The sequence below is a fragment of the Podarcis liolepis genome (assembly GCF_965112155.1).
Source record: "Podarcis liolepis genome assembly, chromosome: 2".
In the NCBI taxonomy this organism is placed as follows: Eukaryota; Metazoa; Chordata; class Lepidosauria; order Squamata; family Lacertidae; genus Podarcis; species Podarcis liolepis.
In genome coordinates this window covers 48,936,613-48,963,448 of record NC_139555.1, presented here as the reverse complement: position 1 = coordinate 48,963,448, position 26,836 = coordinate 48,936,613, and the positions used below count along the sequence as shown (strand labels likewise).

The 26,836-nt window shown below is 39.5% G+C and overlaps 1 protein-coding gene across 5 annotated transcripts in view; it reads right to left on the bottom strand.

Annotated features, from left to right (window-relative positions):
• DOCK2 (dedicator of cytokinesis 2) overlaps window positions 1-26,528 on the bottom strand; it is a 266,689-nt gene extending 240,161 nt beyond the window's left edge. Inside the window, exons 1-12 of one of the 5 annotated variants that reach the window (XM_083481684.1) lie at window positions 26,271-26,528; window positions 17,919-18,002; window positions 13,823-13,863; window positions 11,078-11,133; window positions 9,897-9,993; window positions 8,342-8,490; window positions 7,729-7,864; window positions 6,196-6,350; window positions 4,621-4,702; window positions 2,688-2,823; window positions 849-924; window positions 313-380 (exon numbers count right to left, since the gene is read on the bottom strand). In XM_083481684.1, the coding sequence (XP_083337810.1) occupies window positions 313-380; window positions 849-924; window positions 2,688-2,823; window positions 4,621-4,702; window positions 6,196-6,350; window positions 7,729-7,864; window positions 8,342-8,490; window positions 9,897-9,993; window positions 11,078-11,133; window positions 13,823-13,863; window positions 17,919-18,002; window positions 26,271-26,310 (1,120 nt within the window). In that variant the 5' untranslated portion in view covers window positions 26,311-26,528. Of the gene's footprint in view, window positions 1-312; window positions 381-848; window positions 925-2,687; window positions 2,824-4,620; window positions 4,703-6,195; window positions 6,351-7,728; window positions 7,865-8,341; window positions 8,491-9,896; window positions 9,994-11,077; window positions 11,134-13,822; window positions 13,864-15,501; window positions 15,644-15,800; window positions 15,945-16,092; window positions 16,268-16,659; window positions 16,766-17,918; window positions 18,003-26,270 lie in introns of those variants that run through there. The other 4 variants (XM_083481685.1, XM_083481687.1, XM_083481686.1 and 1 more) reach the window with 4 other exon arrangements.
• Between the last annotated feature and the right edge of the window lie 308 nt (window positions 26,529-26,836).

The window sequence follows — 26,836 nt, the reverse complement described above, 5'->3', positions numbered from 1 at the left end:
CACTGGGAAGGGGAGCCCACTGGCCATCTAGTTCCCCACCTCTTACATCAGATGACAGCACATCTGTCTTAGAAGCTTAAGCTTGCTGCTATTTGTAAGAATCAGCACTTCTATGTGAGCTGCTGTGGTTAAGCAAATCATAATCTAAGTACATATACCTACCCACATAAGAGTGCCTGTCACAGAATTCTTGCCTGCTCCTAAGGCATTCAACTTGGCACCAGGTGAAATGCAAACTGGTCCTAAGGTCTGTCAATAATGCCTTTAGGTTAAAGTGAGTGGGGGTTAAGAGCAGACACCAATATGCTTTACCTTGTCCATCACCTTTGAGTGTTGTGACCTTGCTTAAGAGGTTATGCAAAAAATCATTCTCTGACACTCTAGAGGAAAAAGAAGAAGGAAAATGTATCTATAAAAATAAACCATTAATACAAGCATGCAGTAAGCTGAACAGGAAGAACAATTGGAGGATGTATGTACAAATGTTTGTTCCATTTCCTCCACCCAATACTTGAATTTGCAACAATGGGAGGAATTCAAAATTGTGCTATGCCAGAAGGAGCGATCCCTGGTCTCCCTCCTCCCTGTGCACTGTTCTGGGAATTCTCTTTCTAGCCAATTTGGGGCTGAGGGCTTAGGGGGCATGCTCAAGGAAGGCTTTGCACAGGGCTTCTGTGGTGGGACTCCAGCCCGATACACCTGTAGAACCTAACCTAACCTCCCTCACAGTGTTGTAGTGCAGATAAAAATGTAGAGGAAGACGCATGCATGCCACCTTGAGCGCCTTGGAAGAAGGGTGGAATATACATGCGATAAAAAAATAAAATTAATTAATAAAAAATTCTTACGGGTGAAAAGGAATGAAATGTTGCTTCTCTTCGTCGCTTTCTGCTTTTCCTTTTACGATGTCTGTAATATCCATAACTGGGGGTGGTGAAGAAATAATCCGTCCAAATGTGCATGAAAGAAATGGACAAACAAGTAATTCCTCTTCTTGTTAGGATCAAATACCTCATCAATTTCATAGAGTTGGACTGTAGACAAGTATTATACTGCAGATTATACTCTCAAGCTTATTATGCAAATTCATTCCAAATAGCTTCAAATGTAATTACTTTACCACATATTTTTTAAAAAAATGCAAGTTTCATTTTCTAGTGTAGTCCAAGTCTAATCGTTCTAACAATATCAAACTCTGCAATGTTGTCCAAATCTAACAAAACACATAGTCTTAAGTATGGTCAGTTTGCTGCCAAGGAAGTTCCTCCTACTGTGATGCTGATCTATAACCAGGGAAAACATTTTGTGTGTTCTCAATTATTCAGAACTTACAAAAATAATTAAATTATTTGCCTCTGATTCCTGCCTCATCAATTAATTTAATCATGTAGCAATGAAGAACAGCCAATAAATACCAGAGCCCTAGGTAGATGGTAATTAACTTGACTTCAAGGAAGCTGAGACAGCTAATTCGTTGTGCATTCTTAAATAATACATTAGCATTCAGCTTTTGCTTATGCGCATTACATCCCTACAGTTTCTTTTTGTTACCCTATAAAACTCCAATGTGGCTTCCTATGCTGAGGTATTACCCCCAAAAATTGTTTAGAGCATTTCATCCTGTACACCTTTTCCACACCCGGGAGATTTCATGTACACATCTCCAACAAAAGGCCATGTACAAATTTCCATTTCTCTGCCACAATCCTGCCCACACTACTGCAGTCTTGTGGACTTTTTTGAAGTGAATGTTCACTAAAGAGCTTCAAAGAATACCTTCACCTAACAATACCACCCTGATCAAATTTAGGAAGGAAGAAGAGTGCAAAAGCTCCCAAGGGAGTCTGTTTTACTGTCAAAGGGTTCTCACTGTCAGAAAGTTCCTCCTGATGTTCAGTCGGAATCTCCTTTCTTGCAACTTGAAGCCATTAGTTCTAATCCTACCCTCCGGAGCAGGAGAAAACAAGCATGCTCCCTCCTCCATGTGACAGCTCTTAAGATATTTGAAGATGGCTATCATATCTCCTCTCATTCTTCTCTTTTCCAGGCTAAACATACCCAGTTCCTTCAAGCGCTCCTTATAAGGTTTAGTTTCTAGACCCCTGATCATCTTGGTTGCCCCCCTCTGCACAAGTTCCAGCTTGTTAAATTGTGGTGCCCAGAACTGGACACAGTATTCCAGGTGTGGTATCACCAAGGCAGAATAGAATGGTACTATTACTTCCCTTGATCTGGAGACTAGACTTCTGTTGATGCAGTCTAGAATAGCATTAGGTTTTTTTGCTGCTGCATGACACTGACTCATGTTGACCTACCATCATTAAAGGAAGGGGGCAGAGTCATGATCCAAATACACCTTACACCAGTGGCTGTATGCCTATGACAAACTATGACAAACTTAGAGTAGACCCACTGAAACATTTCAATGGGTGTATGCTGAATATGACAGCCAGTTACAGCCCCACGTATCTTCCCACATACAGGGTGGGGAGGAACAATGTTGCCAATTTTCACACCCATTGGCAGCCCTTTATGCATAATACAAGGCCTCTTTAAAGGATCCGCAACTTTCAGAGGCAGATTTTTAGGGGTCGGGGCTTTAAAAGACAAAAAGTAGTTTAAAAGCCGCAGTGTACCCGAGGAAGACCATGCAACCCTCTTTGGATCCTGTCCACGTATTTTCTTACCTGCCACTCCAAAAGGTCGTCTTATGCCCTGGGTATATTTTCTTGTATTACTGTCTTTAAGATCCATTCTTCCAACCCGTACAATCTGGCAAATCAAATAAATTTTTTCTCTTCCGAGATCCTTGTTTCCAAGATCCTGATATTTGTGAAATCAAAGACCAATTACAAGAGTCACAATGAAATTCCATACCATGTAGAGATTCATAATATATAGGTACTAAGAGTGGTGCAACAATGTTTCAATAATGGAAAGGACATGTTTTCATTTAAAGGAAAACATCAGTTCAGAAAACTGGATTTGACTGACATGAAATCTGGATTCAAAGTATGCATCAACTTCAAAGCAAGAAGCTAAGTGAAGTCAGTGAGAAATAAGTCGCTGCATGATCAATCAATCAGCAGACCTTCACCCAATTTGATCCAACATTTTCAAAATACTTTCAAGTTCACTGAAGCAAATGACGAACTACATTAGAATCAGTTTGACCTTTCTAACAGGGCATGTGGGGTGTGAGAGAGAAGGAACCAAATGTATTGATCTCTCGGAGTTCTGAAAATGAAGGTGAATTTTCAGAAGTCTTTATATACAATTCCTTCACACACTATTTATTAGGGTCGCAACCTAAAAGACTGCAAATACAATCCTCATACTCAACTTTTCATTTGCTCTGAGCTGGAGGTTTTACATGTCACGCTCAACCCCCGCCTCCTTCAAAAAAAACCCTGATTTTTAAACTCATCCAAAGTTAAACTGTAGTTGAGGATTTGTTTCAAGAGTTTGATAAGAAAACTAAGGAGATAAATAGAAATGTCCCTTTCAAAAATTCACAAGCCCAATCCCCCAGCTGCTTTTTAAACTGGGCAGGGTGGTGTGGGGAATTCAAGAAGTAGTCTTGAAATCTTGCAGAGTATCTGGTTCTATGAGAGAAGCTTCCTGGAACAAGAATGTTCACAGGTTTCGCTGACTGGCCTTGAGTTTTCTATGCATTCTGCTTTTTCTAAAATTAAACATGATTAAACTGAACAGCCACAAGTTCATTAAGCTTGTATTGGAGGGGGGGAAATATTATTGGTCCCTTGGTGACAAATAAGGTTTTTTTTTCTTCCCTGGGTGATATGCATAAGCAATAATTTACTGATGTCCTTGAGTAATCAGAATAGGAATTGTATGTCTCAGTGATTTCAATCACCTCTTCTGTTTAGTGTAACATCTGTCTACAAGATTAATAGAGGTATTTTCCCTGTACTACAGTATTAACTTCTGCCAAATATAGCTACGAACAAGCTAATATCATACGGGTCAATTACTGCTGAGTCCTGACCAGCATCTATTCTACTAGGTCATGTATCTAATGTAAGCAAAATACAATGGCATATTATTCATCCTGAAAGAGATGAAGAGTGCAAATGGAGCTGAAAGCAAAGTTGAATTCAAAGCAGTTTAATACAGCATAGACCCCCCCAAGGATTTAGACTTGGAACTAATGTTCCAGATGCGTGGAAATGTTTCCTCTATGCATCCTGGCTAAGAAATGTTACTGTTTATTATTTTAGCATTAGTTTTCTGATAGACACATGACTATGTTTCTGAAAAATTATTCAGTGTATTATCATTGTGCTGATGAGCATACTGACAGTACAATCCTATACATTTTTCATTTTCTTCCAGGTAAATTTGTATAGGGCTGCAGTCTAAAACATCTCTCAACCTGGGCCACATACAGTTCTACATGTATTAGGTATATTAAGTCAGACCACCTATCAGGACTAAACTAGGCACTCTATCCTGTCTCCTGAAAATCTAACAATTTTTAAAATATAGAACAGAACATCCTGGAGATGTGACAAAATTTGAAAAATGCTTGATTCGATAAACTTTCCAGAAAAATGCCACTGGCAGTTAAGTACTATAGTAAAGATACAAACTACTCACAGTGAAAACCACCTTCAGATTGTTGAAATTGTCAATTTCTTTCACAAAACCTTTGCTCCCCCATCTCACCAAGTAATTTTCACTGTTTAAAAAGAACACATTGTGTTATACTCTGTATGACTGGGTCATCTAATAGCTTCACAAAGCATAATTGGCGAATAACATTATATAATACACATTGCTCTGCACAAATCTGAACACCTGACAATGCCACTTCTACAAATTGACTCTTATTCAGAGATATACCCCATTCTTTGCTTTTGACAAGCACATTCTAAAGACAAAATAATGGCATGCCATGAAGGCTGGTGTCTAGATAATTAAGCAAGAAATAAGGTTGGAAAATATATTGTGTCTGCACTTTAAAAAATGCTATAATGGATAAGCAGCTAAGGCCCCATTAATGGTTTTGAGACATAAAAGTACCTTCCTTCTAGTCTTATCCTACACATGGCCGCTGAGACATAAATACCGTTAACTTCAGTGGAGTTTATTTCTAGCTAAGTATTCACAGGATTTTAGACTAAGAAGGGGTTCAAAGGCCACTTTCCTGGAAATACTTCCAAAGTAGAAAGGGTGCAAAAACGAGATCAAATTCAAAGAAGAATGCACAAGGCAGCTCAGACTAGAAGAAAAAAAGCACTCAAATGTGTTTAGTTCTACAATAGCATAAAAGCAAATACTGTATATATTTAAGAGTATAGCTTTCTTCAGTATTGTTGTGAAATTTTATAACTGGATCCTGTGGATGGGTTCAGAGGAAACAATCCTGGTCAGTTCCTGGATTCATAGCCTGGTTTCCCCCAAGCACAGCTCCACTCAGGAGATGCTCCAGTCAGCAGGAGCAAAGTCTGGATCTAAGCAATAAAGAATGGTGGTTTCCAAGAGATCATGCTGTCTTACTGGCTCTATATGTTACTATTTTCATTTGGTATACTACTTATACTAAACCTTCCAAATCTTCTGTCAAAGAATTCACTAGCATGGATAAGTTCAAATGCTGCAAGCCACCAGAGTCATTTGAAGCTTCCCAATGTACTCAGTGTAAATTCACCTAAGCTCCATTGTTCAGTTTATTTTTGCACATTTAAAGGTATGTAATAAATAACTAGGCCCAACATTACCTCGTTCCTTAATATTTTGGAACATGCTTATAATGCAATTGAATTCCATACTAATATAATTTATTTATTGCTTATTTTATATTGTTCTTCCTCCCAGAGCTACTTAAAATGCTTAATTGTAGACATTTTGGTTTTCTTCCTTTTCTGTTCTATCTTTTCCCCTTCTCTTTTATAGTATGAATATTCATTCTGTCTTCGATTCTTTGACTGTTCTGTCCCTTAGGGTTCCAAAACACCTAATGAACACTGAAATTACAATTGCAAAGATTCTCATTGATAGTGTGAAAGTCTATTTAAAGTACCTGACAATTTGCAATCTCTTTAAGCTGTGAAATGTGTGTGTGTTTTCATTTTCAAGGGATCATTCTTAGACCTCACACATTTATCCTAAAAACACTTGTCAGCTTGGCAAGGAAGATTGACACCTCACACCAGCAAAACAGCAGCATACCTTATAACTGTCTGCTTCTGGGGATCATAGAGTGACATGAAAAGTTCTGCATCTTCTCCTATTCTGCAGACAAAATTCCTCACAAAGACATAAAGACTGTGAGTGGGGGATGTAGAGCTTCTGGAGTAGGTTCCATAATCAGATTCATCCTTTGACTGTGTATGAACAAATCATAAGAAGAAAATGTTATCCAAACTACACCTAGAACCTGCTTCCTCCTCTGTGTTAGGTTTCACAATCAAGCATCATTTTGGCCACAGTACACAACTTGAACCACTATATTTATTAGGTGCAGATTTAACCTTTGCTTTCAAATTCAACAATTGATGCACTGATTTTGTGAATATTTTGAGAATCCAGTAGATGGCACCCAATGGGTGTTCCTCCTCCAGTGCAAAACATCCATTAGTGGAACAAGGAGGGTGGCAATTCCCTGCTCCAGAAGGTCCCATCAATCCTCCATAATAGATTTGGAGAGGTTGCCGGGGGGGGGGGCGTGATGAAAAACTGGATATGGTCTCCCTTTCTGTTCCTCTGACAGAGGTCTTCATCAGTGGAAGCAGGTCACCGGGCACCATATCATTTTCCAAGTCCAACATATTTACAGATATAACCAGCAGTGCATTTTCAATAGAACAGATATTTTGTATTGTATGTGCTGGTTATACAATAATTTATGACACGCTATCAGTTTATCAATGTGGCATTTATTGTGCACTTGATTTTTTAAATGATGCTCGGTCTTTGTTACTTATTAATGACATTAAATAACTATGTGAGGGTATTAAGGGTATTTCCACACAAGTTAAGCACTAATTCAAAGGGTGGGCTCAAGCCTTACAGTAGATAACGACTTCTATCCACCCAGCTACAGATAAGCTCACCAAGTTTGCCTTCTCAAGGAGTGTGTGATGCACTGGCAACTTAATCCTGGGTTATAAAGAACAGAAGTAGCACAGCATGTCACTGTGGAACTAGGCTGCAGGAACAGATCTGACATTGTCATTGTTTATTTTATTTCTGCTATTTATATACCGCTTGCTTATCCAGGTGTCAAAGTTTAGATGGTGCAATTGCTGCTTCTGTAATAATGAGCCTGGAAAGCTATTACTTCAAGAGGACTGAAGCTTTTTAACACACCAACAGATGATCAAGTAAGTTCCAAATGTAAAATAAGGCTACTTGGCTGGCTAAAAGGAATGGTCTTGGGGAGCAGGAAGTGAGAGATGAGCACCTAACTTTTTGAAATCTTATTTGTCACCATATCAGACTTGAATTCTCTTTTGTCTCTATAGCAGTGATCTGTGCTAATTGGAGTAGCCTTTGCAGCTGAAAACTTAAATAAAAGATTAACAGTACAGTACATAGTAAAGATACTTTATACAAAACATTCTCAATGTACACAATCTGGTGATGAAAAAGCTTTCACTGGCTAAAATCAGAAAACGATAAGGTTCTCATGTAATAGCCTTCCTACTATGAGAAAGGAGACTTCTACTTGAAAGCACAGAAATGGATGTGTAAACTTCATACCATCTCCTCTTTAATCCGTTCTGTGATTTTGTTAGTAGCTTCAGCATGAGCATGAAAGAGGCTGATGACACTGGTCTTCTCTGGATCCAAGATATTCCCATCTTCATCTCTAACTATCAGATCTAGCTCTAGTATCCTGTAAGCATAAAGAGGAAATAACATCAGTAACCTTATTTGTTTTTTAGAGCTTATATCAACCACCTTATAGAAGCATACCTTTCCAAGTCACTTAGCATTAAATAATCTGAAGCTCATGCTTGTCTTTAGACAGTTAAATATGTTATCCTTTAATATGTATTTAGGAATCACTTTTAAAATGTCTACATCCCCATGAAACAATACATCACATCAGGTGTTCAAATTTATATATACTGGTTGACGGGCCTTGTGAAAAATCTTAAGAATGAAAACACTTTAAAATTAAACACAAACACATCTAAATAAAAAATGCCTGCCTAGAACAATATGACATCACTATGATTTTATGAGTTCATTTCTGAAAGCAATAGTAAACCCAACTCAATCATTGTTAACATTTCTGAAATATCCCAGCTTGCAGCATACACTGACTTGAACTGTATCAGTAGCTGTAAGCCAGAACTAGAGAACTTACTTGTTGCCATAGTCAATTTTGGAAGTGACTTTTTGCTTCAGTTCTTTGAGCTCATCTTTGGGCAGTGTCCCTGAGAGAAGCTGAGACCTCCACTCCATTAACTCGCACATCATAGATTGTACTTGCCGAAACCGGTCCTTCTTGTTTGCCTGAAACATGTAACACATTTCAGATGTCAACTTATCTGAAATTTCAAATACTATTTTCTTTTATTCCAGGGATTAAACAATTATTGGATTGCAGAAAAATAAGGACCTTTCCTCTGGTATTAAAGCAAAACTATCCTACTTTCAAAAGCTACAAACCAACCAGTGCATGTAAAACCAATGTTATCATATTTACAAAGGCTTGGTGGATAGTATTCATGCTACAGGGTGACAGAGAGATGGGATGCAACAGTGAAAATTAGAGGTAACAAGGGCAAACCTGTTTCCCCAGGATTGTGGGTGTAGCCCACAGGGAAGGGTCATAGCTCAGTAGTAGAGCATCTACTTTGCATACACAGGTCTCCAGCTGAATCCCTGGCTTCCCCAGCTGGGGTTCGGAAGGACTCAATGCCTGAAGCCCTGAATGGTCACTACAAGTCCGTGCTGACAAGGCTAAGCTAGATGGGCTCTTGGCCTGACTCACTGTAAGGCCACTTCCTATGTTCCTATTCCTACCCTTACTTTCAGCACAACTAACCACATCATGCCAAGCTTGCCAATCAGAAAAAGGTGGGCTAGGTCACATCTCACCACACCAAGGGAAGAAATACTATTGCATGGCCTAAGAGGAATCTGGGATCCCCTGCAGTACCACACCCACTGCAATGGTTCTTTTTTTTCTAATTTGGTTTTTTGTGTGTGATGGATCTTTTATTTGGTGAAATTCAGCTAGAAGAGGGGGGAAAAGCTTTTAGGTTTCTTATTTGTGCCTTTGACAGAGTGCTATAGCCACTGAGTCACACTGCTTTCACCAGATGTACTGATTGTGGCAACTAAAACACGCAGTATAGAGAGGCTATTTATAATAATGGCACTTCCAGTTAAGGTTTAAATACACTGTGCAGTAGTGCTGTCCTTTGGTACGCAAAATTCCCTTTCTTTGAATTAGGCAGGCTGTCGGAACACATTAAAAATAGACAAGTTGTTTAGAAATATATAATAGCAGCTTTTCCCTATAAGCAAAAAGTAGTAGGTTCTGAATTACAGGTGCCTTCAACCTCCTACTGTGAGCACATTCCTGCATTGCGTATTAAAGGTCAGTCAGAGACTGAAAGAGCATAAAACTCAAAGTGGAATTATACTGGCAGGCTTTTAACTAAAGAGCAAACTCTTCAATGAAGGGATTGATTCTTTATAGTCTCTTACAAAGGAGTGTTCTTTTCATGAAATGAAAGACAAAACACTGTCTTAAACACTTGGCATATCCATAATTAAGCCTACAAAATATGGCTAACATAGCACCTAACCCTGTTAACGTCTTCTTTGCCTGCAATCAATAATTTTATTCATCTGAGGTACTTTTTGTTTAAAATACTTGAAGTAATAGACCTATGGGAGGGATTGCTTACCACATAGAGCTGTTTCCAGATATTGCCCCATTCCCAAAGTGTGCAGGTAACCTCTTGCACCAAAGGAATCTCAGCAGGTATTACATTTTCTGCATTTCTGAACAAAAGGATAAACAGTGGTTTAATGGCGTGATTCCCACCCTGATCAGCAGCCCAGAATCCATCCCAGAGGAGGAACGGTCAGCCAGATCAGAAGGATCAATGGTAAAATACACAGGGGGTGCTAGATGGACACAGATGGACCCAGGCCTAACACCAAGGCTGAGCCAATCAGCTTGGAGCCTCTTAAACCTCACATTCCTGAACTAGAAGCCCCCAAAAACAGCCACACGCAAACACTGGCCAGGCTGATTTCCTCTGTGAGAAAGCCCCTCTGCACCAAGGACCTCACACTTGCCAGAAGAGCACACCAGAGGGAACTGACAGGAAGGAGGTGGAGTATTAGGCTCCAGACCAAAAGACTACCCCTTTAAGGCTCTCCATTCTTCAGGAAGGAGGCAGAAGCAAAGGGGGTTAGTCTGTCTAAGAGACCACAAGTCTCAGAGACATTTTCTTGTATTTTTATGCTGTGAACCACCCTGAGATCTACAAATGAATGGTGGTATACACATTTAATAAATAATAATAATTTTGGCACCTGAAATGAACAACAAAATGGCGTCCCCAACCTTTCAAAGAAGAAGGGGGGAAGGGGGGGAGAGGGTAAAGTTCCACATTGGGATCAAGGGGGTAGTGTAGTGGCAGCAACAGCGGGCATTTCTTGGCGGTTGGATCTGCTGCCCCTGTGGATCCTGCCACTTGAGGCAGTTACTTTACCTTGCCTCATAGGTGGGCCAGCACTGGTTGCATAGAACACTGAATCAAGTTGCTAACTTGGAACCGTCCAGGGTCCTACTATGCCAGACTGTTACCTGACTGACAACACCACCCACAAGCGCCCCTCACCCTCTTTGTCGTTAGGAAAGGGCACCTTACAAATCTTTTGCCTATCAGCTACTGGGTGTGCACATTCTAGCTTTTCCCATCAGACAATAAGGATCACTCTTAGTGAAATACCCTTTCAAGCATTAGTTACAGAAATTATTTCGCCAAGCTGTTCAGCATCAATCACATGGGGAATTTTAGCTATAATACTCCCATCCGCTGACATATACCTCAAAAGAATTATTTCAATGAAATACCTTTTTTTCTCAACCGAAAGTTCTTTGATGTGGATAAAAGATTTTGGAAATATTCCCTAATGGAAGAAGAAGGGGGGAAGCACATTTGTTATATTGTACCGAACATTTCTTCTATGACAAATTAAAAGGACCAAAAGTAGATTGATATATAGAGGTTCTGGAATAAAACTCTGGTGAGTTTTATTCTCATGTAGCTGCAACTACTATGTACGGAGTTAAATTATTAACCATTTGCCGCTTTTCTCAGCCTGGTGCCTTAGAGATGTTTTAGACTACAACTTCCAGCAGCTCCAGCCAGCCAAAACATCTGAAGGGCATCAGATCAAGTTCACACATTACCAGGGTTGCTCATAGAGTCCTGTCCACTGAACTTGTCCACTGCAAATGAACGTCCACCTATTTTCTTCATCCTCAACTATTTCTTGACGCCTGACTCAAGTGTTGGTTCCATACACCAGCTTTTTCTTTGACTGAGTGGTAGAGCACAAGCTTTGCAAGCAGAAGGTCCCAGATTCACATAGCTGTCAATGTTTCCCTTTTTTAAAGGGAAATTCCCTTATTCCCAATAGGATTCCTCGAAAGAAAAGGGAAAAGTTGACAGCTATGCAGATTCAGCCAGGGGCATCTCTTGCTAAATGTTTCAAAAAGCCAGTTATTTGAAAGAGCTCTGCCTGAGGCCTCAAAGCCACTGCTAGATGGAAGAGATAATACTGGAGAAAATGGAGAAATAGTCTCCATATAAAGGAACCATTGACTTCACCAAAGTACAAACATTCAAGGTAGCATCTCCATTCATACAATATTTTATAATACCTACGAGGCTCAAGAGGAGTTTATGTATTAAAGTATCTTTGTCATGGTTCTGTCTACAAGCTGTGGGTCTGGTGGCCTAACAACACATTTGGTTACACAGGAGGATTAGCAGTCACACTCTAGGTTCTTAAAAATTAAATGCCAGTCCAGTGCAGGAGACCACAATTCTGATCAGCACCACAGCCTGAGAGGATAAGTAGCTGAAGCCTTGGTGCCACTGAGCATTTTTTCCTAATGCTTATTACCATGTAGTGGGATAGTTTTGCTGAGATTGCAGCTGGAGAGAGGAGTCTTAAACCTTCTCTCCCAGAGTGTTGCAGTGACCATCATATCCCGCTCCATATTTAATTTTTTTGCTAACCATGTGATTGCTAATCATGTTGATGGAACATGTAGCCTAAGATCCATTTGTGAATCTTCTCTTTAATACAACACATGATACACATATCCTCTTATGATCAGCAGTGAAGCTGAAAAACTGAAATGTCACTCAGATCCTGGATTATCCTGACATTAAACCTGAGCTCACTGTTTCATCTAAACTGAGGGAATTCAAGTTTAAACAAACCAGGACGTTCATGCCAATGCTAGTCAGTGAAGGGAGGGGAAAGGGAAATATTTAAATCGGCACATAAGAGAAGAAGGAAATGGGAAATGAAAAGGGGTGCTCATGTGTTAAATTCAACAAATGTAGTGTCTGTGGACACAATAACTGAGCTGTACAAATCAAGTCTACGCTCTTTCACACAATCATTTGTACTTATAGCTATGTTCAATGTCATGTGGGGATAAGCCTAATGGGCAGAGTCAATGGGGAAAAACCAAAGGGAACAAAGCAACTTAAGAAGTGGTTGTTAAATGTAAAAAACAAAGGCACACAGTCAGATGTCAGCTGGAACTTAGGCACTGCAGGAATAAAGGGATGCCAGTGGGTAATAGGGTAGATTCACAGCTACAGAGCTGCAAAATACCTCTGAAAGAGGCACTGCTAGATCAGAGTCCCTTATGAAAACAGGAAGACCTTCCATTTGCAGAAGGGCATGACTTGATCCAATCCAAGGTACTGGTTCTAATGTACTCCATTTTACGCAGGCATTTTTTTCCTTAGAAGCTGTGGTGTTCTACCTGTGCACTAAGATGTCTTATCACACTGCTGTTGCTCTCCCCCCCCAAAAAAAAAAATTGTTTTTATTGATTTTCCACAATTATAACAAAAATGACATACAAAACACACAACAAATAAAAATGCATTACAAAAACACAAAGAAAAATTATTTCTTCAAATATCTCATTCTCATAACATTGATAACTGACTTCCTCGAAACCCCTCTAACTGAATTTCATTATATCACCTGTTCTCCAAATTCATATTTCAAACAATATTAATATTGCTCTTATGCCTATGTTTTTATTGTCATGGTTGTATTTTTACTTTTGTGATTTATACTCTGGTGTTGTGAGATGCCTCATGGGTGCTTAAATGAAAGTGTGGTTAAAAAAACCTGGTGCAAATAAATAAATAAATAAATAAATGATTTGGCTCAAAGATTTCAGGTATGTCCCTAGGCTTCAGCCAACCTATTAGGATCTTCAACTTTTATCTTGTGCCATATCATAATTTGCTTTTAACAGCTACATCAGTTTCAATTAGCTAAAGGGCACTACAATTTGTGATACACATGATCCCTTCAGTGTATACGACTAGTTGGACGCTGGTCAGTCCATTATTTGTTATTTAATCTACTTTTCTCATAGTACAAAAACATTCATTTCCTTATTGAAATATTGGCCACTGACATAGATTCAGTGACTCTTCTCAGGATTAAACTCCACACACTTAAAAAGAAAGAATAAAATAATAGTCTATTACAAAAAAAAATCAAACAGATAATCAACAACAACAAAAAATAAAGTCAATAAGAACAATCTTACCTCTACCCCTTTATGTCTTACAATGTATCCTTTGTACCAACCTAAAAGTCAAAGCAAAACCATAGTTACTTATTATATGCTTTTCAATGTCCAAATTGAACCAATTCGTTCAATTTCTGCAAAACTAGGGTAACAATCCTATACATGAGGGTAAGTTCCACTGAACACAGTGCAGTTTACTTCCTGGTATGCATAGATTAAATTGTGTTGAAAGAGGATTACTGGTATGTATATATGTATGTATGTATTTGTGTTTGTTTGTTTCTTTGTTCATAATAAAGTATTCATAACTGCCTTTCAGGGCAATTGCCCAAGCAAGGAGGCACACAAAATTTACACAATAAGCATAGCAATATAAAAAGAATAAAGTTAAAATCCACATTACACCCTTTGATAAGCAGCAAATCCTCAGGACACAACATAATGAAGACACACCAAATAACAAAAAGGAAGTGGGTGCAAATTTAAAACAATCTAAAGAGTTCTTCTAAAAATCACCAGTGATGGGTTCATGCCATAAATCCCTTTTATGAACCAAATCTGCCTTTTTAAAGAGTTTAGAAGAGCACTGGAGTTTGATCTTGCCCCTGGAAGTAATATATAGCCATCCAGACTCATAGCCATGGATAACCTTATCCTCCATGAATTTGTCTAATCTCCTCAAAAGGCTGAGTTGGTGCCCATGACTACATCTTATGGAAGCAAAAATCACTGTTTAACTATGTGTCCTGTATGAAATACTTCTGCCCTGAATCTCTCAATACTCAATTTCACTGGACAACCCCAGGGCTCAGTATGATGACAGGGAGAGAAAAAAATACGTGTCTACTTTCTCCACACACTGTGTGCATAATATAATGCAACTCTTTCATGCTCCCCGCTTACCTTTTTCTTAACTAAAATTCCCCCAAATTTTCTCTCCTTCACGTGTAATACATTGTACCGGTGTATATATAGTGAAGGGGAGAGGGCAACATGCCAAAATAATCTGGGTTGGGGGGCAAGCAGCAATGTTACTTCCTTCCTAGCTGATCCCCCCCCCCCCCATGCTCTGATTATAGCTTTCATGTCTTGTTCAGTCCTCCAGTCAGGAGGCACAACAGCATCCTTTTCAGAGGTTGCTTTGCCTTGTAGGCCTGTCGGACTAGACTATAATCTACCAGTGGGAGCCAGAATTGGTTTGACAGTCATTTCCTAGAGGGAAAAGCCACCTGAGCCTAAGCATAACTTCACCGACAGCATCCAGGACACGGCGGAAGCTCTGCTGTACAGTCATGTTGCAGCATAGCCAGATCTTCTCTGCTATGGGAAAAAGCTCGAGCATTTCCCTTAGCAACCAGTATTAATTATTGTGTCAAGGCACACTTAAACCCCCAAAAGGCCATGTTTGTCAGCCTCAAAGTCAGACATTTAACACTATAAGGTTAGGCCACTAAAAGTGCTAATCACTTAGATTGTCAGGCCTGTGCAGAGTGGGGGCAGCCAGATATACTTGCCCCCAAGCCTCAGAGGGCTATAAGCATGCCGGGGAGGCCTCATCCATGGCCTGCTGGATTTACACTGTCACGCCAAGAACAAGACTCCCACCCCAGGCCTCAGACAAGCTCTGCACAGGCCTGGAGAATAGTTGCTAAAAGGCAAAAGTTAGATGTTAACATTCGGTGGCTAGGAACTCTTACTGTTGTGAGACAGTTCAGCATGATCATGTGCCTCACTTCCCCTGTTTGGCATCCTAGCTTGTCCCTCTTTGAACCTGGAAGCTCGCTGCCAAGTGGTCAAAAAAACAAAATAAGGAACCCGGACACTCATCCATCTTTGGTAACTGTCAGAAGTGGAAGCTGAGGCAATTCTGGAAAATGGGGAAGGGCAATACACAAGGGGGAAATATTCGAAGCACACCCTGTGGGATTTCCAGGGCTTCCAAACACACTAGAGCTGCCTTATCAGATTTTGAAGCAAGCAGCGTAATACACATTACCATCTAAAAATGGTCCCCCCACAAGAAAATTAAATCTAGAGTCGAAAGTTTTCTAAGTGCACCACTGAGTACATCCTTCACAGGATGAGGCAGTCAAGGTATGATGTGTGAAGCACAGGACCCAAGGCAAAAAAAAAAGAAAAGAAAAGAAAAGAAAAGACCCTGCAGACATAATGCTGCTTATGGGGTGTCAGTTAAGTCTCCCTGAAATACAGTGGTACCTCGGGTTACAGACACTTCAGGTTACAGACTCCACTAACCCAGAAGTAGTACCTCAGGTTAAGAACTTTACCTCAGGATGAGAACAGAAATCGTGTGGCGGCAGTGGGAGGCCCCATTAGCCACAGTGGTACCTCAGGTTAAGAACGGTTTCAGGTTACGAACGGACCTCTGGAACAAATTAAGTTCTTAACCAGAGGTACCACTGTAACTATATTTTGAAGAAAATGCTTTTTAAGGCTCTCAGGTCAATGTTTGTAGCTCAAGAGAGACCTCTTCTGGTAGGAAATATGTCATAAACACATTGAGTAACTTTTTCATATCTACGCTAATCTCATCTCTGACATAAACCTACAGAACATCTCTCTGGGGCTGTCCACCTTTGTTCAGATTAACTCTGCCATCTCATTTTTTTCCCAGTACTGGCTTTCAGTCCAGCAGTTTTGTGTTTCATTTCTGAGCACACAGCTTTCATATGTTAACGGTGCATTTATGAAATCCAAAAGTTGCATTTTCTCAAGCTTTATAACCCCTGAAAGAATGCCATCCCTTGAGAATGAATAAGAAAAAAAATATCTGAATTAAAAAGGAACAGAGCAAAATCACATTTTTTTGCTTCAAGATAATAAGGGAAACCTACTTTCGCTGCTGCATGGAACTACCACCACAGGTGCTACTTGGTTGAAGAGTGAAGGACAAGGAAGGAGGTCACTCTCCTGCTTCTCATCCATCTTTCAAACAGATGGAGAACATGGCTGTTCCATGGAGATTGATTGTTTGTTTCTCACTATCCTACTACTGAACCCAGATGGTTAAAATTATACAACACTACTAAGAAAAGCCCAGAGCAAATTAAATATTGGTTTGGTTCAGACATATAACTAAGCCTTGTTTAGTTTAGCCTAAATATGATTTGTCCGAACCTAGCCTAGCAGATTAACCATGGTTTCTTTTCTGGCAACAATGATGAGAAGCCATGGTTTCTTGCCAGCATACCAGCCATAGCTTGCTTTACCTATGATTTTGGTGCCATGCCTGAACCCAACAACCTTGCTTAACCATACTTTGTTTGGTCACCCTATCCTAGACTCTTGCTAAGCTACAGAGGCATTGGGCAATATCATTTGGAAAGCAAACTAAGCTTTGGAAAAACAGGCAATGTGAAAGACTCATTAACTAAACAAACATGTGCAATTGAAGTCAAACTAGAGAATCAATTGGAGTAAGTACTGCAGCTCCTCAGCCTCTCAGTCACACTGAATATTTCAGTGTGCACATGCTGCATGGGCACAAGAGCACCAGAAGGTCTCCCTCTGTTTCATAGTTAATATATCGTATTTTTAAAAATCATGTTTATTTGAGTTCATATGTTGGTATCTCTCTCCACAAGCATAGTTGTTTGTAATACTGCCACATTACAAAAAACTACAAAGCCTGTTTTATGGCTACAGCTATGGATAAAACATTTCTGGTTATCATTTAACCAAAACCACTAGCAGAATTAAGGCTGTTTTTATTTATTAAGAAGTGTTGTTCTGCTTATGTTAGTTCTGATGGTTTTACCACAAAACCCACACATAAAACCCACAAGCAGGAAAAAAGAGGCAAGTTAAGCAAGTTTCACCTCCTAATAATTAATATCATTGTATTCATAATACAGACATCACAGTTTCAGTGTAAGGAGGTAAGTCACATCTGGATAAGAGTAAAATCTCATTAATGTCTCATTAATTCACCAAAAATGCACTCAGTGAACAAATATGCTTCTAAATATGCAGGCTTGATGGCTGCATGTTTCAAGACAACAGTAATATAAGCATTGTCTCAGGATTTTTTTCTCTCCAATGAGCTCATAACTCAATGTGATGATGCAAGATACAAACCAAAATTATTTCTCACCTTCACAGTCTTCCAGTATATGGACTACATCACCAATATACAGAGATAGCTGTGGTACTCTTGCAGCACTGAAATTGGATATTGCTGTGAAAAGACAATCACTCAATCAATCTTTATTACGGTTAAACAGACAACAGAAATAGTATCAACAACATGTACTACATCAGCACCAAGGGGTGGACGCAGTAGACAAAATAATTAATTACCTATATACTTATTTACATTAAAAATAACACTCCTTCAACTAAAGCTGTGAAAATACACAATAAGCTGTTATGGATTCAATCAAATTAACATTTTAAACACAAGAGCTGTGTTTCAGACAAGATGCTAAACCACAATTTGGTGCTATGGGGGCAAGCCTTGAACTTGCTTGCTTGCTACCCACTCCCTTTTTCTCCTTTGGTGCAGTGACAAGAAATCTGGAAGCTTGCTAGATCCGAACAAAGAACTGTGGTTAGTGTAAAGTACGCTTTAAAAAGACAAACCAGAATCACCAACTCCAGTTTGAAATTGCCTTGCTTTCCTAAACCATAGTTAAGACTAGCTACAGTCTGTCTGACTTTGGACATAATAAAGTAATGACAGTTGAAAGCGAAAGCAAAATCTTCTGATTTCTTCAAAACAGCCATATCAGAAAGGAAGGCCCAACCTTTAAAGCTCATGCATGTAACACCAAACTATAGCTTAGAGTTGCCATATTTCAAAAAGTAAGATCCAAGACAACCCGAAAGTTGTTGAGTTTTTTTAGTAAATGCTACAAGAATGTCCTGGAAAATCAGGACGTATGGCAGCCCTGCTATATCTTAGCATTGCATGTGATCCAACTTAATATGGGATTATAAAGATTATTTTGAGAGTCAACATTATTTTAAATAGAAGCACAGCAATAAATATTAAATAAACTGAATATGAAGGTTCAGTTCTCTGCCTCACTTGCAAAAGACATCTCCATAAAATGTGGAAATTGGAAATTCACACCTGAAATATCAATCATAAGAAATATATGCAGATCGCAAGCTGAAGTAATATGTCTCCAAAATAAAGCAACTAAAGGGTGTGGCAATCTTTATAGACTGTTTTCTAACCACACACTAAGAGAGACTTGCACCTGAGGAGGAGGGATCAGAGAGCTACCTTTTTAATTTGTTTACTGTTTTATTTCTCAAAACTGCTTTTATTTTTCAAAACATTTTGTTTTGAAAACTCCAGAGCAGTAAACAAAGGGTAATGAAATACTTCATAAACAATTATAAAACAATTATAGGAATAAAACCATATAAACTCCAAATAATACAGCATCCATAGTTATTGGCAGCCTGCCTCAAAGCCGGTATTAACCTTGCACTGGTTGAGCTGATGTGCTTTCTGCTTGTGAAACAGCACTTTTGGATACAAGCCGATGTACTGTCAAGTACGCTTGTCTAAGCCAAAGCATAATACCATTTGTAAAGCAAATCTGCAATTTTTATTAAATCAACTTGGAAGATAGAAGTGAGAATTAGACTTGTTCCAAAGTGAAAATTGGGCCTTCAATCTTAAATAAATTGGCTTGGGCAGAATAGCCTTAAAGCGTCAATTTACTGAAGTCCTGAACACACACTTAATAGCTTCAAATTGTTCTGAGTTCTCCTCTTGTCCCCCTAATTCACTGCCATTCAGAAATCAATCTTGGCATTCTTTCCAGTGCTTTTGGCTAAAATACAGAAAAAGCCACAGAAGGCTGTTTCAAGTTATAGCAGCCACAAAACAGAACAAAAACAGTATATCTCAGCAACAATTAAAAACAAAACTTTAGTGCATTTTGTTCTCACATTTGGCCGCCCCTTTTAGAACTCTAAACATACCCCGTGACCCAGATTCAGATATCCAGAGTATTTGATGTAATTTAGTTCTAATCATGGTACCAGCTCAATACAGTGGTACCTCGGGTTACAGACGCTTCAGGTTACAAACGCTTCAGGTTACAGACTCCCCTAACCCAGAAATATTACCTCGGGTTAAGCACTTTGCTTCAGGATGAGAACAGAAATTGTGCAGCGGCAGCGGGAGGCCCCATTATTTAAAGTGGTACCTCAGGTTAAGAACAGTTTCAGGTTAAGAACGGACCTCCAGAACGAATTAAGTTCTTAACCAGAGGTACCACTGTACAATTTCTATAGCCATGTTTTGTTAAGCTGTTCTTGTGATACATTGTATTCCCTTCTTCTTAAGTTAAAACAGTGACCCTTCCACAAAATGGTCAGTTTCACGAATAACAACCTAAAAGTGTATAATATTTAAGTACTTTAGCTTTTACATCACTTCGCCTTCCATTTTTGTTCTGTTCTTCCTCACCATTCCTTCTCCAACCTGGCAGCTGGCTGTAGCTTTGGCAGCTGAGGAAAGTTTACCTTAAGGTTCTCTTTCTCCCTCTCTCTCAAAAACACTTTTGAACTACTTCTGACTTCAGGATATGGCCTTTTGACCACCCATAAAGGTATACAGATTCTTGCACAGTGCTAGTCCATACCCTCCAACATGTTGCCACGGAAAACCAGAATGCTCCCCTTATGGGGCCATGTTTCCACGTGAGAGCACAGCCCCCATAACACGATTCCCGATTTAATCAGGACAGTTGAGGGATTTGCTAGAATATGCAGATAATGTATTTCCATGATACAATATTTGGGTAGCAATCTAAGACAAATGAGAATCAAACAAATACTGACTTGTCACACTGTACTTAAAAAAAAAAAAAAAGCTATACCTTTATTGTAATCTGTCCTGGATTTGAATGAGAGGGTATAAGAAACAAAACAACAACAATAATAAATACCAACAACTAAACTATTTCCTATGGATTTTGGCATTTAAAATAAGCTTTCAAAAACCAGATGAAGGGGAGGGGGAGTGCATTCTGTCCTTTAAGCCATCACTACTCGTCGTGCTCATTTAAAGAAAAAAACCTAAAAGTTCAGAGCATGGTTGTGTTAACATAATATTGCATTGCTTCCCAGTGGTACCTTTTTTTTTCTTTTTTCTTTTTACAAAGGGTTAGTATGGTGACATCAACCAACTGACAAAGGAAGTGGTTTTGCAAGCTTGATGTTTTCTGAGTAAGTGGAAACTTACAGCTTAAAGTCATTTGAAAGTACAAAGGTCCTGTTTCTTTTCTTTACTTTAAAAAAGGGAAAGGGGGACTAAAGCAGGAACATGCATGTTTTGTTGGAGCCAAGATATACAGAGCACTATAAACAAATTCCTGAATCCCAAAGAGTGGGGTAGGTCCCATTAAAACTCCTATTGGTTAACAATTCCCAGCTGGATGTCTATTGTAGTAAAAAGCAACAGGTCCTGTGGCACCTGGAGGTCAAAGAAATTCATTGTGGCGTAAGCTTCTTCTGCAGACCAGTGCCACTTGTCAAATACTTGGAAGTGTCATCCTGAGTTGGCAGAGGTGCGTGTGTGTATGTCTGCCAGCTGAAAACAACACTTTTCCGGGCCATGAAAGCTCATGGCACGCTGTATTTATTAATCCTTAAAATGCCACAGCTGATTTTACTATTGGTTAGCACAACATGTTGTGGCTATGTGTGTCCCACTTCCCTGAGCAGTGAGAACTGCCTGGGTTTGATTTCATTTGGAAGCAGGGATCGCTGGATACATAAGGTGCTTTGTAACAGAGTTTACTTACAAATTTGTAGAATTCATAGATAGGTAGGTTGAGCAGAGGTGGTCGTGGACAGCTTAAACAGCAACCCTACATCAGATCTGTAGCAAGGAACACTTGCCCACTCACCAGAGCTGCTAGCTTACAGAGCCCCCAAAACTGAGCTCAGACCACTCTGTTTCTCTCACAGTCTGCCTTAGTCTCCTACTCACAACTGCCATTTCTGTTGTTCTTTACACAGAGAAACCTAGTTACAGATAGGTAGCCGTGTTGGTCTGCCATAGTCAAAATAAAAATTTCCTTCCAGTAGCACCTTAAAGACCAACTAAGTTAGTTCTAGGTATGAGCTTTCGTGTGCATGCACACTTCTTCAGATACACTTTAAGGTGCTACTGGAAGGATTTTTTTTATTTTGACAGAGAAACCTAGTTTATGGGAGCTATGGAAGAAGGTATGCCCATGCCCCTTTCTCTGACCATTTTAGAGTAGTCCTGCATCACAAAGCAATCTCCCAACCATTGGCCCCTATTGAGGGCTGTTAAAACTACTTTTGTCAAGTTCAACATTTTGGCAAGGTATTGTCAGTCTTGTTCACAGAAATCTGATAGTAAGCCCATAACATTATCTTCCCGCTCCTTATGCAAAGGTCCCTATCTAGATGTTGCGACTTCGCTGTGCTAGGGTACATTTCTAAACCTTACCACATGTATTTTTATACAAGTTACCGGTAAGTAAGATTTAAGAAGTATTTGAATTGAAGCTTATGCAGATAGCCTATCAAAACTCCCTCCTCTATTTGTAGACAAAATAATGAGGGTGGGCTCCTCCAAATTTATCCAGGGGTGGTGAGATATTATCCAATTTTCTCATGCAGATAATAGATTTCAACACTGTCACGAGTATAGCACCTTTTATTTTTCTGCCTCTCCAAGTGACAACAGCCACAAATGTATTGGCAGCTTGATCCCTATTTTTATGCTCCACAGTGTCCTGGGCCCAGCATCATTACACAGCATCATTCACCGGGGGAGGAAGGGGGGGCAGCTTCCACCATAACAAAAATGGTAGAGAATATTTGTACAAATTTATTCAAAGTGCTCTTCCATTTTGTACGGGGTGTGTGTGGATTCAGACATTTTCTCGGAAAGAAATGGCTTTTCTTTAATTTGCATGTCTGGGGGGAAGCAAATCCAACCCTCGCCCTCTGCATTACAATTCATTAATACTATCTCCCCACCCTACCCACCCCTGAAAAAAAATAGAAGAGGGACAAGAATAGGACCTCTGCAGATGAAACCTGATTCACATTGCTTTTTCAGCGCTGTCCTGGATTGAATATATAAGCCACAGTTGAAGTCTCACAACTTCCTTTTGTGGCACTTGCTTGTGATCCATGCTTGCTTCATTATCACGTTTTTTAAAGCTCCTGGAGGAGAATCAATGATGCAAACAGGGAAAAGAAAAACAACTAAACTTTCAGAGTTCTGGCTTGGTTTCAGTGTGAACTTTTGGAATGTTTCCGTGGACTTAACAAACAAATCAATAATAATAATAATAATAATAATAATAATAAATTTTATTTATATCCCGCCCTCCCCAGCGGAAGCCGGGCTCAGGGCGGCTAACAACAATAAAACAGTACAAAAGTACAGCACAAACAACACTCTAAAATCATTCATTATAAAATTAATTCAAGTATATACAGTCAGGACAGCTGTTTTCTAATTTGGGGGTGACTAACATGTGGCCTTCCAGCTAATTCCCAACTCCCAGTAACAGCTGGAGGATCATAGGTTAACCACCTATATTCCAGTTCAAACTCTTGAAGTCTCCTTAGTTGCTCAGCCCTAAAAAAAAAATCTAACTTTTCCAACACTTGCCTCCACTTAAATGAAAATCATTTTAAAGTGCCATACTTTTTTTATCTAACACCACAGCATTTAGCAAAAAAATACCTATACAATCGTACCTTGGATCCTGAAAGGCTTGTGAGTCTAATGTTTTGGCTCCCGAACGCCACAAACCCGGAAGTGTTCCATTTTGCAAACATTCTTTGGAACCTGAATGTCCGAGGCGGCTTCTGGAGCTTCCTGCAGCCAATCAGAAGCCACGCCTTGGTTTCCAAACATTTTGGAAGTCAAACAGACTTCCAGAACAGATCCCATTCGACTTCTGAGGTATCACTGTAGTGTTAGAAATGTGCTGCTCACTTCCTACTTATTTTTAATTCATTTGTAAAATAATATCTATACCAACATTTTATGAAAGCAGGGTGGTGTACAATTTAAAGCGCCATTAAAAACAAAATAGATAATAATTAAAGTGACTGGCTAGTAAAAATAAATAAAAAAGAAACAGCTAGAAAGGTCTTCAGACGATTCCTGAATGTCAAAAGTGAGGGTGCCTGCCAAATCTCTTTTGGAAGAATGCTCCATTAACATATGTGGTAAAAATGTGAAAAAGTTTTTTTAAAAAAGATTAAAACCCCCAAATCATTGCCATTATAAGCAGAACCATCAATATTCCTTACAGCTAAATCTGAAGTGTGTATTTTAAAATGCAATTCAGCCTGACCATTTAGATCAGGGGTCAGCAAACTTTTTCAGCAGGGGGCCGGTCCACTGTCCCTCAGACCTTGTGGGGGGCCGGACTATAGTTTTTTTGGGGAAAATGAACAAATTCCTATGCCCCACAAATAACCCAGAGGGGCATTTTAAATAAAAGCACACATTCTACTCTGGTAAAAATACCAGGCAGGCCCCACAAATAACCCAGAGATACATTTTAAAGAAAAGGACACATTCTACTCATGTAAAAACACGCTGATTCTTGGACCATCCATGGGCTGGATTTAGAAGGTGATTGGGCCGGATCCAGCCCCCGGGCCTTAGTTTGCCTACCCATGTTTTAGATCCTCTATGGACCGTAACAGCACCAAGAATTGTAATTGGTGCTTGTTGACATTTACCCCTATTGACTACCGAAATTGTGTGGTTTAGCAAATCTTGGCATCTGGTCTTAATGGTGAAACTAGCACAATTTGTGGGTCTACTCTAGGTCTAAAGGAAGACCAAGGGGAAAAACATATGCCATGCAAGTAGAGTTCCAGGTCTTCCGGGGGCTCAGTGGGGAGAAGAGTGAAGTGAAGTCCCCATTTGTGTAAGTAAGACTCAGACATAACTGGATTTTACCTGACAAAAATAAATTTTCTTGTGACTGTTGGCTCTATTTATTTCTCTTGAGCACCATCAATTAAATTATGTATATCAACACATTAAAGGCTCTGCCTTTGTTTTACTGCAATTGTAAAACCTTAAGATGACTAGGATTCATCTTCCATAGTTAGTGCAGGATTGCTCATACATTATATGCTCTTTAGAGGTATGAACTATGTACTAGTAGAATTATAAAATATATTCAGTACATATACAGATAATGGTAGATGCTATGTGGTAGTATTTTGCCAGAGTAATTCAAGCACTGGGCCCAAGAATCTTTTCAGAAGGCAGCAAAAGACTTCTGACCATTCACAAGAGAGAAGTGAGTATCCTGGTTCTTTAGTTTTGCAAAAGGAGCTATCTACCAAGCTTAGTATGAGTTTTGAATAATTTTGCAATGTTACTATAGCATTGCACTGAAACTCAATTGTATTTTGCTTCTGGCATTTCTTCCAGAAATCCAAATAATTTCATACAATATCAAGCAAATCAGAATGTGTAGATTGCCCTGTCGTCACCACAGGAACATACACAGCTGACTTAGACAATCAGACAATCAATCCAGCTAGGTTTAAATTGTCTACAGATTGGCAATGGCTCAAATAGGAGTCTCCTCCAGCCTACCAGAAGATTGAACTTGGGACCTTTTGCATGCACTGAGCTACGGCCTTTCCTAAGTTTCAAAATGGGGTTGAATGTTTAAGTTTTGGCCATGTTCACTCATTTAATGATTTCTCACATGAAAGTCCCCTAACCCAGCACAGTTCATGGTAATTAGTTGGTAGTTTGCTGTGGGTTATAATTATATTACCACTGGAAAATGAATGAACAATCTCAACAAGATTTTAAAAGCAGTGGACTAAACAATCTACACAACACATAAGTGCAACAAGTTCAGTTATTTAGCACATTTATTTCCTGCCTTTTGTTCATCATGCAACTCAATATGGGATTTTCAAGCACTGACAAGACCCAGCGAGGTGACTGCATGATGCGGCCAAAGAGCACACCAAGAACCAGTAAAACAAAAGTCTCAGGAGCACAGTACATATAGTTTGTTTCTGAAAATGTGCTTGCTCCCTTTCCATTTCCTGTTTATAACAGAGCCAATAAGAGGACAACTTGCATAACTGAGTCAATGCCTAAGAAGAACTCGAATGTCTAAGATTCCAGTTTGGTTATCGTAAGACAAAGGGCTGTTTTTATAGTTTACAGCTTCAAATTTAGTTAGTTCCACAGGACTTTCCACAAGAATAGGGAAATAGTACTAAGCAAAGATTGCTTGGAAGCAAGTATCAATGAAACCTTCTTATGTGTGTGTTCAGCATAGACCCATCAGATAAGGCACAAAACAACTATTTTGTTGTTTAAATATTTGGGGTTTTTTGCTGACCAAATTGATTTATCTTCGTGCATTGCAGCACTTCTCCCCACATCCTGCAGAGGAGGAAAACCCCAGAGAGGAGCTTGCATGATACATACCCACTCCAATCTTCTTATCGGTTTTTTGCCAAGGAGGCATAGCCAACAAGTCCAGCAGGCTAGGGTAGCCGTGATTCAGGAGAACAGCTGTTTGGTACCGGATAAAATCCCAGTAATGTTCAAGGATGGAGTCAAGTGAATCGCAAGGCAAGTTTGTCTACTGCTGCAGTTGCAGCAGGGAACTTTGCACTTCTCACAATCCCTCAGCTTCCTTCCTCTTTTTCTGTGCACTGTCCTCAACGAGGCTCTTATGCTAAATGAAAGTGATGCTTCTATGCAGAGGAGGGACAACACCGGGCGCCTTGCTGACAGGGCAATGACAGCAACACAAGCAAATAGGAACGTAAGGGGACTATGGTTACTACCACCACTACATGCTAAGCCAATCACACAGCTTCTAGACACGTGTTCCTCCCAAGATGGTAAGATCAGTTAATGAGGTGCTGCTTCATGTTCCATCCTTTTTAATGGTGACACGTATTACAGCACCGTTTTAGGCGCAACACCTATCCATCCCTGTCTCCACCAGCTGAAAAACGGGTACATATTTCATTATATTGTTGGCC